This window comes from Hermetia illucens, chromosome 5 (assembly GCF_905115235.1).
Source record: "Hermetia illucens chromosome 5, iHerIll2.2.curated.20191125, whole genome shotgun sequence".
Classification (NCBI taxonomy): domain Eukaryota; kingdom Metazoa; phylum Arthropoda; class Insecta; order Diptera; family Stratiomyidae; genus Hermetia; species Hermetia illucens.
Window position 1 is genome coordinate 83,795,165 of NC_051853.1, and position 17,170 is coordinate 83,812,334.

At 42.9% G+C, this 17,170-nt stretch overlaps 2 protein-coding genes across 2 annotated transcripts in view; one reads left to right on the plus strand and one right to left on the minus strand.

Moving 5' to 3' along the window:
* The window catches only part of LOC119658524 (centrosomal protein of 162 kDa), a 352,018-nt gene that overhangs the window by 225,103 nt on the left and 109,745 nt on the right, over positions 1-17,170 (minus strand). The window lies entirely within an intron of this gene.
* Positions 1-17,170, plus strand: part of LOC119658526 (carboxypeptidase B) — an 85,448-nt gene that overhangs the window by 56,832 nt on the left and 11,446 nt on the right. The window contains exon 2 of the mRNA XM_038066004.1: positions 15,639-15,833. Coding sequence (XP_037921932.1) covers positions 15,639-15,833 — 195 coding nt within the window. The remainder of the gene's footprint in view (positions 1-15,638; positions 15,834-17,170) is intronic.

The following is a 17,170-nucleotide window of genomic DNA, read 5'->3' on the forward strand; positions in this document are numbered from 1 at the left end:
TGACCACGTGTTGATCGAACGCCGCCACCTCTCAGCGTTGATGAATGCCAGAACATAGGGAACATATAGACTCGGATCACTATCTCGTTGGCATGGTGCTTCGAGCTCGAATAACAATACCACCTACAATCCCTCTGACAATCTGAGTGAACACTGAAGCCATCCACAACACAACCCTCCGCGACACCTATAAGAGGGAAATAGATGCTGCAATAACCGCAGTCAACAGAGGACCTGGAGATGAAGCATCAACAAATGATCTTCACAATCACCTGAAGAACGTTATCATGGATACGGCCACAAACATACTTGGCCCGAGCCGCAAAAGGAGTCGGAACGGCTGGTTTGACGCTGAATGTAAGCTAGCAACGGAACGGAAGAATGCCGCATACCGAGTAATGTTGCATTCTCAAAGAACGCGGCCACGTGCAGAGACTTATCACGAACTCCGTCGAGCGGACAAGCGACTTCATAGACGGAAAAAGGAAGCCTGGGAGAACCAACAAGTCTGTAAACTAGAAAAGTACAGGGAGCAACCGCACCAGGCGCGCAAGTTGTACCAACAAGTCAGCAGGATGAAGCCTTATACACCTCAATGCTCATCCTGCCGAGACAAAGAGGGAAATCTGATTTCCGACAGAATGGGCATATTAGAGCGATGGGTTGAGTACTTTGATGAGCTACTGAACAACCAGAACATCGGCGAGTTGGAGGTCCCGCCAACTGAAGACGACGGACAAATACTGCCACCACCAAGTTTAGGAGAAACAGTCATAAGTCGCCAGGAGCCGATAGAATTACAGCCGAATTGGTTAAATATGGAGGCAACCAGTTACACCAAGTGGGTCATCAACTTGTGCTCAAGGTATGGGACAGCGAATCAATGCCTGACGATTGGCAACGAGGCATTATCTGTCTCATACATAAAAAGGGAGATATCACACAGTGCAGCAATTATAGAGGTATCACGTTGCTGAGTACCATCTATAAGATATTCTCCACTATCTTGCTAGGCCGGTAGTCCCATACGCCCAGAACATCATTGGCCCATACCAAAGAGGCTTCACTCCAGGCAAATCAGCAACAGATCACATTTTCTCTCTGCGGCAAACGATGGAAAAACTGTTGGAATATGGACAACAGTTGCACCATCTGTTCATCGACTTTAAAGCCGCCTATGATAGCATAGCCAGGGTAAAACTGTACACGGCCATGGGAGAATTCGGTATCCCGACGAAATTAATAAGACTGACTAGGCTGACCCTGACCAATGTGCGAGGCCAGATAAAAGCAGCAGGATCACTCTCAAGACCATTCGACATCAACAACGGTCTACGACAAGGGGATGCGCTATCATGCGTCCTCTTTAACCTGGCCCTCGAGAAAGTGATCCGTGATGCTGAGGGAAATGCAAGAGGTACGATCCTCGTTAAGTTCACCCAACTACTGGCCTATGCTGACGATATCGACATCATGGGAAGAACGACTGCCTTCATCCAGATCGAGCAGGCGGCGATTGGTGCGAGATCTTGGGCTGCACATCAATGAAGGCAAGACAAAATATATGGTGGCAACGTCAGCACCGAAGACGAATCAACCAACAACATCAAACCGCACTGGTCAAACACAAACACGAAGAAGAATAAGTATAGGAGAATACAACTTTGAGACCGTTGACAATTTCTCCTATCTAGGGTCGAAAATCACAACCGATAACAACTACGATGATGAAATCCGCGCACGGTTGTTGTCAGTCAACAGAGCCTATTTCAGCTTACAAAGGCTGTTCCGCTCGAAACGTCTCACCATAGGGTCAAAGCTCTTACTGCACAAGACTATGATCTTGCCAGTCCTCATATATTCCTCGGAAACTTGGGTTCTTAGCAAGAAAAATTGCGAACTAACTCTTGGCCGCGTTCGAGAGAAGAATCCTCCGAAGAATTTTTGGCCCCCTACATGAGGATGGACGATTCGGTAGCCTGCACAATGACGAAATCTATGAGCGATACCATGTGGATAAAATCTGCCTCAATAGGTTACGGTGGACGGGTCACTTAATCCGTATGGATGAGGATGATCCCACCCGGAAAGTCTATAAGGGCAATGTCTATGGTAGAAAAAGAAGACGAGGCAGACCCTGCCTAAGATGGAGCGATGGCGTAGGTCAGGACGCCAGACAGCTTTTAGGGATATCGAATTGGTGGACCTCGGGACCGGGATGTCTGGAGTTCCTTATTAAGGCAGGCCTAGACCGGATACCGGTTGTTGCGCCGTTGATGATGATGAAAACTTTGTTAATAATACTTGCATTTCCTTCAAACTTCCCAAAATTGTTTATTATGTTATTACTTATAATGGTGCCAAATATTGTAGGATGAACTTAAGAGGGCCTTCTGGTAATTTTCGAAAATAAAGTAATATGCTATTATGAACTTTATTTGTCCGCTATCTGCACAATGAAATATTATATATGGTAGGGCCGATATTTCGTGTAGATCTATCACTGTGATTTTTTTAAATTTTTTCGATTCTGAAAACAAGACCTGTTTCACATTTTGGGCTCACACTTGCAGCCCACATTCCACCATGTCTCACAAAGTTTCGGAAAGTACTAATCAAGCCCTTTCATTTGATACCCCACGCAAAAAACCCGGGTACTTCCAGCGGCCATTTCGTGCAACACTGCTAATTGGATAATTCGCAAGCCGGTGTCAGGTATATTTCTGCAAGTATGGATGCCAACGTATTGCCTGAATATGGTCCTCCCCCTAAATGGCTGTTGAAACCGTCAAATATGATTTTTATGTGATACCTGGGGCACATGTCGTGCGTAACCGTTTGTTTGTTTTCAAAGCCGATACTAGCAGGTTTCATTTTTTGACTGGCTAAGAACACTACTCCCAACACCTAATTTACTGATTCACTGCTATATATGTATAGTACAGTCGCTCTTCTTCGGGCAAACGGTGCCTGTCCATCACATTTCTTGCAACGTGGTGATATCACCCTTACAATGGTAGCGGGCAACGGCTGTCCGCTTAGCAGCTCCTATTCTGTTCTTTCCCAGGAGAAAATTCGTTAATCATTTGTCATTTTTGAGATTCCTTTCGTGGTTTCGTGACATCTAATTTTTCCGGATAGGGGTTTCGGCAGTACATCAACCCCAGAACTGGAGGACCAGTCGGCAAAGTCTCCTTCATCCTTCTGCATCTACAGTCACAGGATTTAAAAACAGAGCTCTTTTTTTTCATTTAGCAGGTTTTATGCTTGGCCATACGGGTACCAATCGCCAATTTCGATCTGGTTCATATTATCTTTCAACTGCAAACTGCAACTCGAAAAGGGTATTAGCGAAAGCAATGCATTAGCAAACCGTATGACTTTATGAAAGTTATGAGGAAAGATGAGGAACATGCAAATCAACAAAAACTTAGGCTTTTACCAAGAAACTCAAGGCTCCTTATGCTATTCACAAAGAATCCTTCTTCTTTTCATTTGATATCCTATTTTCCCGCTTTGACAATGCTCACATTTGTCTTCTTTCTTCGTTTTTATTACTCCACGAAAGTGAACATATTTAATTTAAAGAGGGACGAAGACGACTACGGTTTCTTACCAGGGCAGAGGCAACTCTTCAGACGCTGCCTCACCTCTGGCCTGGGAGCAGTGTGACCAAAACGGCTCGCAGACGTTTTACGCTCCCTTCGCAAAACACAAAAACAGTACGAATTATATTCTACCTAAATCCTCCTGCAGTTTACACCAGAAGCTTGTCCGGAGCTAGACAATTTATTTTTTCGATCTCGAAGCCTCTCTCTTTTAATTTTGGAAACTTGGGTGTTAAACCCAAAAAGAAGAGTCCGTGAACCATCACGAGTGGGATCAAGTTGCTCTCCATTTAGTCCAGTCCTGCATCAAGTGGATGCGGACTTAGGACTCCCCAATCCCTAAAAAAGAAAAAAACAAGTCGGGAAACCGGAAGCTAGGCGCTTCAGGTATGAAAGGTTTTGTTTGCTTCTTCTGTGAGTATATCTGAGTGTAAAACTATCCCATTTGTACGTAGCCCGTTATGTATATGCATTTAGCATGTCAGACTACTCACTTTAGTGTGATATTGATATTTAGTTGCAAATTTACTCGGTAAAGTCAACTTTGAGCTACTGTAACTTTGTTACTAATAATATGATTTTGATCAAACTTGGGGATAATATGCTTCATATTATATTTTATACCACTACCGACTTAACTTTGGGATAAACTTAAGACGGCTTTTACCCAATTTCACCATATAGAGGCAGTTTCATGATTTTTTTTTCAGATTTTTTGGTTGGGTAGTTTCTGAGAATGGGTCCGTTAAAGAAATCATCAATTTCCACCCTTCCCACTCCCTTTCTAATAAATCTCAAAACTAAGACCGGCTTCGAAAAGTACTAATCAAGACCTTTCATTTGATATCCCCACATGACTATATTCGGTGAAAAAAAAATTCACATTCCCCTTTTACATGTGTGGGGACCCCTCCCTAAATCTAAACGTAGAAGGATATCACTCACTACATGGGGGGCGTTCACAGTTCTCACCTTCTTACCAAACTTCGTGTCAATCGGTATAGCCGTTTCTGAGAAACGTTCGTGTGACAGACAAACCATCGAATCCCGGCGAAATAAACGAGCGTGTGAAAAAGAGGGGGATCCTTTAAATAATCAGCAGGCGCCTAAGAGAAAAAAAGGCGGACAGGACATTCTGAAAACCAACACCAACAGCTCAGAAGCAGGAAAACGTACAACGAATCTTGGAAACCCAACCAGCGTTGCGAAGCCCAAGACGAGCGAAAACGATGAATGGACTAAAGTTACCAACAAAAAAGCGGAACGAAAAACAAAAGTGCGAACTCGTCCAGCTGTAATTGTTATCTCCAGTAAGGGCAATCTGTCCTACGCGGAGATACTCAAAAAGGTCAAAGCTAATCCCGACCTAAACGATCCGAGCGGAAATGTTAACAGAATCCGAAGAACCCAGAAAGGGGATCTCATGTTCGAACTGAAAAGATCCAGTGTGGGCAAAACTGATGATATTCGCACTCAGGTGAAAAACCCGCTTGGGGAGAATGCCGCAGTGCGTGCCCAAAAACATGAGATCTATATACAATGCAAGGATCTCGATGAAGTAACATCGAAAGGAGAAATTTGTACTGCTCTGAAGGAACAATTAAAGTTGAAAGAACTCACCGAGGAGTCTGTTGTGGGCTGGCGAAAAGCCTATGGTACTCAAACAGCCATAATACGAGTACCAACGGAGGCAGCACAGATGTTGTTGGCTGCCGGAAGGGTTCGGATTGCATGGGTTGTCTGCCGTTTAAGAGAATAAATTTCACTGAAGAGGTCCTTTAAATGCCTCATGTTTGAGCACTTCGCAAAGGCATGAACCAGCAACATTGATCGATCCGATCGATGCAGAAGGGTTGGGGAGGAAGGCCATATTGCCAGAGAGTAAGTGCAATGGGGACCCCAAATGCCTATTGTGCGAAGTAAAAGAGGGACAGGATAACCGGCATATTGCCGGAAGTAGTAAATGTCCGGAATTTAGGAAGGCGCTGCAATGAGAAAATGAGGTTTCTTCAAATAAACCTGAATCATTGCAGGGTTGCGCAAGATTTACTTGAGTAGACCACGTTCGAATCTGAGATGGAAATTGCCATCATATGTAAGTGAACCGTATAGAAACCGTCACGGTGGCATATGGGCCACAGATTCAACTGTTGGAGCGGTGATATGGACAGGCGACAGGCTGAGCTCTGCTCAGAAGCGAACGTAAACCCGTGGGGGAGAGCTTATGGAATCGTGATGGGACGATTCAGAGGCAGTTCATCTCCGCAGATCACATGTCCCACCCTCTTGCTGAAAATAATCCAGGGGTTATTCCCCCAGTAAGAGGAGAACACCGACACACTCCAACCACCTCTGAATATGGCGCTAATTCCGCCAGTCACCAGAGACGAGCTGCTGGAGATCTGCCATAGAATAGGAGACGAGCCCCGGGTCTGGACGGAGTACCGAATAAGGCCCTTAAACTTGCCTTTAAATCCAGGCCGGACATGTTCGCTGAGTGGTTCGAAGCGTGCATGTCCGAAGGAATATTTCCAGCGGCATGGAAGCGACAGAAGTTGATACTTCTGCCTGAGCGTGGGAAACGTCCGGGTGAACCATCCTCATACCAACCCATATGTCTTTTGGACACTGTGGAAAAAATGTTAGAGTGGGTATCTATAATAGATTATTCCCGGTTGTTGCGAGCCAAGGCGGCCTTTCAGATCGGCAGTATGGGTTCGGTAAAGCCAGATCAACCATTGATGCCATCAAATTGGTTACTAGCTTGGCCGAAAATGCAAAGCAAATATTGCGTGGTAGTAACCGTGGACGTGAAAAATGCATTCAATTCGGCCAATTGGAATCTAATACGCAAATCCCTAGCGAAGGTTGGTATTCCCGCCTATCTCGCTGCTATCGTCAGTAGTTACTTAACTGAAAGGAGGCTCTGGCATGACACCGATGACGGACCCCAGGAGTACGTTGTTTCCGCGGGTATCTCGCAGGGCTCTGTATTGGGCCCACTACTGTGGAATAATATGTACAACGATATACTTAATCTTCGCCTTCCGGAGGAAGCCACAGTGGTGGGTTACGCTGATGACATAGCGCTGGTTGTTGTCGCAAAGCATCTCGAAGATACTGAGTTATACTCAAGCGACGCAATCAGTGCTGTCAAATGTTGGTTAGAGAGCTCTGGTCTGACGTTTGCGGAGGAAAAAACCAGAAGCGGTCCTCGTCACTAAGCGCCAGAAGAGAAATTACGCCTGTGTTAGAATCGGGAATCATATCATCACTCCCAAGCCGATCATCAAATACTTGGGGGTGGTGATAGACAGGAAGCTCAGCTATAAGCAACACGTACAGTATGTTTGTGATAATAAATCATCCACTGCTAGTATGGCCTTGGCGAGGATGATGCCGAACGTGGGAGGACTACGGCATACCTCTAGGTTGCTTGTAGCCAGGCTGGTGACCTCAATCTTGCTCTATCCGACCCCAGTTTGGAGGCCGATTGACACCCTGGCAGATGAGATGGCGAATATATACAATGCGAAGCCAATCTCTCCCTTATTGCAGACGAGGAACGCTGAGAGGGAGAGATCCATAAATAGATGGCAAGAGCGGTGGGAACGCTCGGGAAAGGGTCGGCGGACTCACAGGCTCATTCCTGCCATCAAGGAGTGGTTGGGGATGCAAATCCCTAATATTCCCAACCTATCATCCAGAAAATTCTCTATACTTTTAATCATTCCAGCTCCAGGACCACTGCCTACAAAATATGGAATTCATTGCTATCGGCTGATAAAGCACTGACCTACACACTATGCCAAACGAGTGATTAAGGCGGAAATTAGTTCAATAGTACTACACAAGACAAAGTAGAAGCCAATATTTAGACTACATGGCTTTCAATGACAAAACCTAGTTTTAAATGCAAATTAACAATGTCAAAAAAATATTACATTCACTTCATGGAGTGGATTGATCCACAACTTCTCAATTCCTCCACTACATGATAACTTACAAAAGTAAGCGGGAATAAGTAAAAAACAAATCCCACTGACCCTATATGTGGTGCCGAAACATGCGCTCCAACGAAAAGATCGTGTGCTTTTCAATTACAATGACAAACTTTTTGTCATAACTTTCTTTAAAATAATGCAATTCACTGAATTTATCTGGCCATATGTCGTCCATACTCATGACGTGAAGAAACCTCAATTTGCTATATTTAGAACGAGATTGCAGATATTATCTCTGGCAAAATTAATATGGCTAATTTTAAATGCGATCAGCACTGACTGATATAACAGTAATCCACACTATCACCATTCAGATTCGTGTAAGAAAAGTCTTCAATCAAAGATAATTATCTTAACATACCGTACGTAGGCTTAGATACAATTAAAGATTTTTTTTATCCTCGCTAATTGCGCTTAAGGTGTTTTTTTAACGACTAAAAAGTCCACTCGGAACGCTAATAACAAACAACCAAGAGTCAGAATCTCAAAAAAAATGTGACATGACAAAGTGAATTTACTCCGGCTTAATGGAGTTTGTTATGACCAATGAGGAGAAGTTTATCGAATTCAAATACGCACAAAAGTCAGTTCCGTTCACCTCTCCAGGAAGTGAAAAGATATGTTTGAAGAACACGAACTTCCATCCCAGGTGGCGCGTTGTTCTGATTCGTATAATTGCATAAGCGTCCGATTGAATTCTGCAATTGAATAAATGGAGCATATCAAGCCAAATCTTCGCAGCGAAAGCGTCAGAATTTCGGAGCCAAAGTGCAACGAATCCTCGACTCCACGATTATTTCGTTTCCAATTGATCCAATGATCCATTGTTTCTGCGTAACTCACAGTTAATTTGATTGGGATGTAATTTATAATCAAAGACTTTGCTCTATTTTTTTACTAGAAATCTATCTGTGGATTTCTTGCTCATCCCAAATTGTTTCAAATCTGACACTCTTCAAGTGTAAGAACTTAACAGTTCCAAATTGCAATTTTAAACACTTGACCGTTGCCCAAATTTGAGTGAATTAACAGAAGTAGTCACGCTACTTTACAAGAATCTTTTTTGAGGTCCGGCCATCATTTGTTATTGCTGCAAAATGGGTATTAGAGAATAATGATTGCGAATCTGGAATGAGACAAGCACAAATCACAATCAAAGATGAAGATACGATGAATAACAGAATCCCATGAAATTGATGTTTTTAGCGATTCTCACAAATGGGTTCATTTGTGATAATGCCAATGGAGAAGAGATTGGACCACTCCCAGAGGTTGGTAGCGAGGATTTAGATTGTTATCTTGCAAATTACATAACTTCTATGCCTGGTTTTCGCAATATAAAATAATAATAGATGAAAACATACAATTAGACTGGGGTATTAGACAAGTTGCTGCAAAAATAATAGGCGTTTTATTACAGTAAATCTGAATAGCATAGGAATTAATAGAAGCCCAAGACTAGGAGCTTAGCAATTCACATACAAAGGGTTTCATAACTCCTTCAAGCACATAAGATATTCCGGAGCATATTGTAGACAAAAAACTTTACTATCACATTATATGCATATACCGACAAAATTATCTAAGGTAATCCGGAAGCAATGATAAACCGATATTTGTAGTGCCCATCAAAATACACATCTCTACAACTTCTTCCTAGTTACATACCCCCAAAAATATATAAATAAGTCGTCATTCTTATGAGCTACACTACTCAAACGGGCTTTCTGGGAGTTACTAATTGATACTCTAGAAGATACCCTCAGTACCATCAAGCCCGTTGACGCAGCCATTAGAAAATCCATCTCCCAGCAATCGTCCAAAGCTTCTTCCATATTTAACCATCCTCTTTACTGCGTAGTATCCGTATGCGAAAGGATCTTTTCGAATTTCCTTAAAACAATGAGGTTGCCAACAATTCCCCGAAGTAACCGAAGTAAACTCCAATTTACCTAAGTGGGTGGACAAACTCAACACAGCCAGTGTAACGATAGGAGTATTACAGATAAACATATATGTATATGGTTACCATTCACCCCTTGCTGAGGTATAGCGCGGTAATCGCATCTACGCGGCATTGTTCGTGGTTTGCTGAAACACGCTGTATCCCCCCAGGGCTTCCCGAGATGACCGAGCTCCTTCTCTACTGTTTTGCGTCAAGTCCTCTTAGGACGACCCATTCGTCGGCCATCTTGGGAAAGTGGAGTCCACTGCATGGCATAGTCAGCAATGCAATTGTTATCCTTCCTCAATGCATGACCTATCCACTGCTACTTTCACCTTCCGATTACATGCCCACGGGGGACAGGTTAATGCGCCCACCAAGTTCTTCCCTTGTAATAATATCAGGCCGGCGTATTCGCGAAGCCTTGGAATGGCAATGGGGATCACTTTCCACGTGCTACTCCCAAATAGAAACGCAAAAAGAACACTGGCCCAAAACAGTATCAACTTGATCCTGGTGTTACGATGATTACATTTCTACGTTTTAAACAAGGCAGCAAAAACAAATCTAATGTTGTAGTTACGTTTGGACCTCAAATTCGTCTGAGATTTTGCCTGAATGCAGCACGTAACATTGTGCGCATTCTGCATCACATGCCACTCTGATAATAGCTATTAGTTACTCCAGGATACCTGTCGATCAAGCTTTCGAGATGTTCTTTGATGCGTTCCAGAATTCTTTTAGTTGATATCTTTGCAGCGGGAAGGATCAGATATAATTGCCATATTCAAAATGGATGTCCTTCTTTGAAATTTTTCTTTCACTCTCTAGGAAATGTCGCGGATTCCCAAAATTTCCGTGGTGTGGGAGTAGCAGATTTACAGAAACCGCAAGTGTAGCAATAAATAACTCTGCGGCGAGACCGTCGAACTTAGCGACTTCACTCTGTTTCAGTACATAACAACGACACAAGAAACTTCTAAATTAAATCCAAAATCCAAAACTTTATCTCGGAGTACGGACCCACGGGGGCTGACGATCCCACAACGAAAGCAGATCATGCTGAGAGTAGGGCAAATAAATCTGCCTCACTCGATGTGCGCCTCATCTAACTTGCTGGTCGTCATCCTTGAGAAAAACATCGACGTCACATTAATACTGGAGCCCTGGATAAGAGAAGGCCAAACCATAAAAAGGCTCCAAAGTACAATTTATTCCACAGCACAAGGGACACTGTTGGAGACAGACCTAAAGCATGTATCCTAAAGAGAAGGACCCTACACACTTTGCTCTGTTCAGTTCAGTTCAGTTCCAGCGACATAACTGTGGTCAACAGAACAGGCAGGAGCGATGAACGTATATATCTACTCGGCGCACAGAGCTCACTACGTATAAACTCCAGCAGAAGAACGATAATATTTGACGTCTACTATCTCAACAAAGAAGACCAACCCATTAATAGGCTGCGACGACAGTGCAAGGCACACGTAACGAGAACTGTTATGATAGGGAGGAGGTTTTTGATATCGCTCTTACCGACAATGGGACTAAGTGGAGAGATGAAGAGTGTCTGACCAGAGATCTTTCCCAGATCACGGTTCGGTTTTCAGTATAAATCTCACTATAGAAGTCTCCAACCCCTTCAGAGACTCCAGGACGATCGGCTGGATCAAAAAACAAAACTGTCAAAAAACAAACCGTGCGTAAACTAATAACATTGACACGACAGATGAACTGGAGTCAAAGCATCCTGAAAATCGCCTTCAAAGCTTCATGCCCTGTCAAATTCTACCGTGGTGGAATGAAGATCTGCCCTTAGGACGCTGACGGGGAGTCTTCAACAAATGCTAGAGGCACAAACACTGGTAGCCATACAAGGACTGCCCGAAGAGATAAAAGTTGACCACGAAGACTGCCACAAAGCGGTCCTGTCTGAACTATTGCTTGAAAATTGAAAGTCCAGGCGAGTCTGCTAGAATCATTAACATTCTGGCCAAGGGACATAGGAGTCCATTAATAATAATAATCGCTGGCGCAACAATTCAATCTATGGATCAGAACCTTGAAGTGTGTTAAAGCACTTCATTCAAGATCGCAGCAGTACACTGCAGGTTAGCCTGCAGGAGGCAATGTGGTCACCATTGCACTCGCCTGAGATTATTACCCTGATTTGACTTAGGTACTCATTCACAGCTGAGTCGCCTGGTATCCGACGCCAAATCACGATTCAAATACCATTGTCAACAGAGAACCGCGACTTTCCATACAACTGCCTTGTGCTCTAACCACTCAATCATCCGGACACACATAGGAGCCCATACTTTCTTAAAAAGCCGGAAGGCTCCTAGCCGAATCTTCTGGTGACACGCTGGACATGCGAGTCCTCATAAGAAGTTATATCTACTTGCAGCTCCCCAAAAAAGTTTTTTCAAAATTTTCTATGTGTACATTTTTCAATTATAGCCCGCAACCGATCGATTAGGCAACTCTTTAGCACTAAGACAAAAAATGCTTCATTGACAATAGTTTTTGAAGGTCCACCATGGCGGGCAGTAGAACTCCTTAGATCATCATCTGGAAACATAAAACATTGTTTTGCGTAATCTACATAAGTTTGGCCAATGAAGTAAACATGATTATTATTTTAGAATTTTTTTCGCAGAATGACGAGACTTAGAAAAAAAATCGTTACAGTTAAATTTTCACGTCGGTCAGATGAAAATTTCTAGTTCTACTGCTTGCCGATTTCGAAAAATACGTTCGAAATTTTATAATTCTTTGAAATCATAATAATATGGTTCATAAATTTCTTTCAACTTCACTCTGCCATTCCGGCACCATACAATTGCGAGCTGTCATTAAATATTCATCTTTGAAAGGCAATTGGATGCTGCATACGTGGACTCTGCACCATCATTTCATACCATCAACGGCGCAACAACCGGTATCCGGTCGATGCCTGCCTTAATAAGGAACTACAGACATCCCGGCTTTGCGCCGAGGTCCACCAATTCGATATCCCTAAAAGCTGTCTGGCGTCCTGACCTACGCCATCGCTCCATCTTAGGCAGGGTCTGTCTCGTCTTCTTTTTCTACCACAGATATTGCCCTTATAGACTTTCCGGGTGGGATCATCCTCATCCATACGGGTTAAGTGACCCGTCCACCGTAACCTATTCAGTCAGATTTTATCCACAATTAGACGGTCATGGTATCGCTCATAGATTTCGTCGTTATGTAGGCTACGGAATCGTCCATCCTCATGTAGGGGGCGAAAAATTCTTTGGAGGATTCTTCTCTCGAAAGCGGCCAAGAGTTCGTAATTTTTCTTGCTAAGAACCCAAGTTTCCGAGGAATACATGATGACTGGCAAGATCATAGTCTTGTACAGTAAGAGCTTTGACCCTATGGTGAGACGTTTCGAGCGGAACAGTTTTTGTAAGCTGAAAAAGGCTCTGTTGGCTGACAACAACCGTGCGCGGATTTCATCATCGTAGCTGTTATCGATTGTGATTTTCAACCCTAGATAGGAGAAGTTGTCAACGGTCTCAAAGTTGTATTCTCCTATCTTTATTCTTCTCGTTTGATCAGTGCGGTTTGATGTTGTTGGTTGATTCATCTTCGGTGCTGACGTTGCCACCATATATTTTGTCTTGCCTTCATTGATGTGCAGCCCAAGATCTTGATGAAGGCAGTTTGTACGCTTCGGGTAGTTCTTCCCATGATGAGGCCGGTAGTTGGATGGACTTAAAGAGGATCGTACCTCTTACATTTACCTCAGCATCACGGATCACTTTCTCAAGAGCCACGTTAAAGAGGACGCATGATAGGACATCCCCTTGTCGTAGACCGTTGTTGATGTCGAATGGTCTTGAGAGTGATCCTGCTGCTTTTATCTGGCCTCGCACATTGGTCAGGGTCAGCCTAGTCAGTCTTATTAATTTCGTCGGGATACCGACCATCATTTAGCACCGTGAAATTTTGGACACCATCATCACCAACCGGTATCCGGTCTAGGCATGACTTAGCAAGGAACTCCAAACATCCCGGTATTGCGCCGAGGTCCACCAATTCGATATCCCTAAAAGCTGTCTGGCGTTATATAGGCTACGAAATCGTCCATCCTCATATAGGAGGCCAAAACTTCTTCGAAGGATTCTTCTCCCAAACGCGGCCAAAAGTTCACAGTTTTTTTTGCTAAGAACCCAAGTCTCCAAGTGGTCCCGTCTGGAGAGGCCCACGTATGTTTGTGGACCGCTTTCTGCGGAAACCAAGTACCTTCTATAACCATTTCATGTGATACTGTTGAGTGAATAATCTGCAGTTCGTTATCATTGATATCCCTATGTGAGCCATGGAATGATGCCAATTGAGATCTTGGCAGATGAGATGGCGAATATATACAATGCGAAACCAATCTCTTCCTTATCGCAGACGAAGAACGTTGAGAGGGGGAAATCTGTAAATAGATGGCAAGAGCGGTGGAAACGCTCGGGCAAGGGCCGGTGGACTCACAGGCTGATTGCTCCCATCAAGGAGGGGTTGGAGAGACGACACGATGAGATTAATTATAATCTCACCCAGTTTCTCACGGGGCACGGAGGATATCACCAATACCTGCACAGGCTTAAATTGGAGACCTCACCCGACTACCCAAATTGCGATAGAATCCCAGAGGACCCAGAGTATGTATTCTTCCACTGTCGAAGATTTGTGGCAGAAAGGAAGAATCTAGAGAGGATCCTAGAAGAGGTGCTGATACTAGAAAATCTGGTGCCGAAAATGGTAGCATGGTCAAGAGAATTGGAATACGGGCAACTGCATGATCGCAACTATCCAGAACAAACTGTGAAAAGCAGAGGAGAAGAGAGAAGCACGGTCACGTATGCCGCGTATGGAAGACAGGTGACCAAACTAGAGTCAGCTGACTCCCCCCTCCTCGCTTGATGTAATACCTTATAGTAGTTCCGCGGGGCAGGGAAGGAGTCGGGGGTGGTTTTAGTGGGTAAAAACATGTTTTTTACACAAAACCTTAAAAGCACCCGTACCATTACAACCGCTTGTACCCTAAGTTTGTATTGTGTCTTCAATTTAAGTATTAGTGATCGATCCACACTTCATCAATATTCACTAATCAACAAAACTTAAATTTGCATCTTACAGCGATTCTAAATGGATCACCATTTAGCATGTCTAAAAAGAAGATCTACTGAGACATTTCCCTAGTAGGTGATGACGGTTGGTTGAAGACTTGCCGGCTCTAGGAAATGTTGGCCCAATAAATACCACTTTTGCCAAAAAAACAAATACAAACGAAAAACTAGTTAAGAATTGTGTCTCATAATTCAAGACGTCAATAATAACATACATAAACCGTTTGAAAAATTCATCATTTTTCATTGCCAAAAATTTTTTTAAAGAAATGGTTGAAATTTAAAGCGACATATAGGGAAACCCTCTCAATCGATGAAGCATTGAAGAACTCCTAAAGGGAACTTAAACACATTTCAATAAGACGAAGACAATGGTGCAAATGTCTGGTTAACGCACTATGTCCCATATAGTGGTCAATGGCAACCATTTGTCTAAACAAAGCCATGGAGCATAATTTGAGTGATGCTATTTTCAGAACAGTCTCTTCAAAAAAGAAGATGATGAATTCGTAAGATACAATACGCAATGGGGACCTCCTGTAGAAGTATTTATGAAATATAAGAGACCCCCACCCGGCTCACTGAAAAGCCCCGTCTGGAAAACATATGAGCAAACAAATTAATGGCAAAAAACCCCAGCTATCAATCATCATATCTTTAAATGACCATTAAAATACAATTTAAATAAAGAATGACTTTTTTCCAAAAATATCTAAGATTTCCCTGATGTTGGCTTGTGTTGCCGCAGGAAAATTCAAATTAAATAAACTATGCAAGCGGTCGAATTACTACCGGCAAACTAGCAATTATCAACCCAAAGATAAACTTGCATGCTCAACATGAATGCGAATTTGCATATTCAAATTTGGCCAGAAAACTCAGTTGATACTCGGCTGGAAGATTGATTTTTTACCTTCTTTCATTTCAGGTGGTGATGTGTGGAGCATGAATGAAGATGGTATCGATATTTATTTCAAAGAAGATGTAATCGATGATGTTAAAGTTTATCTTGATGGAACCGATATTACTTACAATATCATGATTGACGATATCCAGCGAGCCATCGATGAAGCTAACACGCCGGTTAACAGTACCTCGGAGAATGACCCACTGCAGGGAACAGGTGAGTGATATGCAGATAAATCTGAGCGCGAAATTAAATATATAAATTTGTGTTGCATACACTCAGGTGAATTCGAAATTATAAGATACAAAATAAATCTCAGTTGGAATTGGAAATAAAAAGATAGATTGAATCAACAAGGTTGTTGTCACGACTATCTGAACAGTGGTTCTGAATTTACCTTACATAAAATACCAGCGAGTTTCCCAATTTGAGAACTGTGGAAATAAAATAATTACAACATTATCTAGCATTGAATGACATCGAGCTATATCTTACGTGGAATTTTTTCACAAGAAAAATATAGATCACAGTAGACTATGAGCGCATGAACGACATTCAGAAATCATTAAACTAAATTAACTAAATATCGCCCCAAAATCAGACTTAATCTTGATAGTACAGGGTGCGGCAGCATAACTTCCTTTTTTCAAAACTCAATAAAAACTATTGTATGCATCCGAAAATATTTATTTATTTTTTATAATGTAGGTACATGTCTAAAGTTTTTATTTACATTGTTTTGAAGATCAAATCTGTTAGGTGACGTCCCCCATTCTCCATACATTGCGTAAACCGATTTCTGGCGTTTGTCATGACTCTTGTTAGCATAGCAGGTGTTATGTTGGCAATTTCTTCTTGGATGTTGGTCTTCAAATCTTGTAGGGTTCTTGGACGGTTCATATAAACACGGGATTTCAAAAAACTCCATAGAAAAAAATCACAAGGGGACAGATCGGGAGAGCGTGCCGGCCATTCCAAATCGCCTCTAATTGAGATAAGGCGCTCTGAAAAGTGTTCCCTCAAAACAGCCATCGATGCTCTTGAAGTGTGTGCTGTTGCACCGTCTTGTTGGAACCAAGTGTCCCCCAAATCCAAATTTTTTAGCCGTGGGAAAAAAAAATTCTGTAGCATGTTTACATACCGGTCCGAATTCACTGTCACTGTAACCTCATTTTCCTCAAAAAACCAGGGACCAATAATTTCAGCTGAGGAAATTGCACACCACACTGTGACTTTGGGTGAATGCAAAGGCTTTTGATGCAATTCTCGAGGGTTCGTGTCAGCCCAGTAGCGCATGATTTGTTTGTTAACCGACCCACACAAATGAAAATGGGCTTCATCGGTAAAAAAAACAATAGCACCCTCGGGAACGACATCAAGAAGAAGCTCACATGCGTTCATTCGAGAATTGAAGTCACGTTCTGAAAGTTCCTGCACTATCGCCATCTTATAGGGTTGAAAATGAAGATCATCACGAGGAATTCTTCTCACAGAACGATCGGATAGTCCAAGGGCAGATGCGTGTTTACGCGCAGAACGCCGTGGCGATCGCA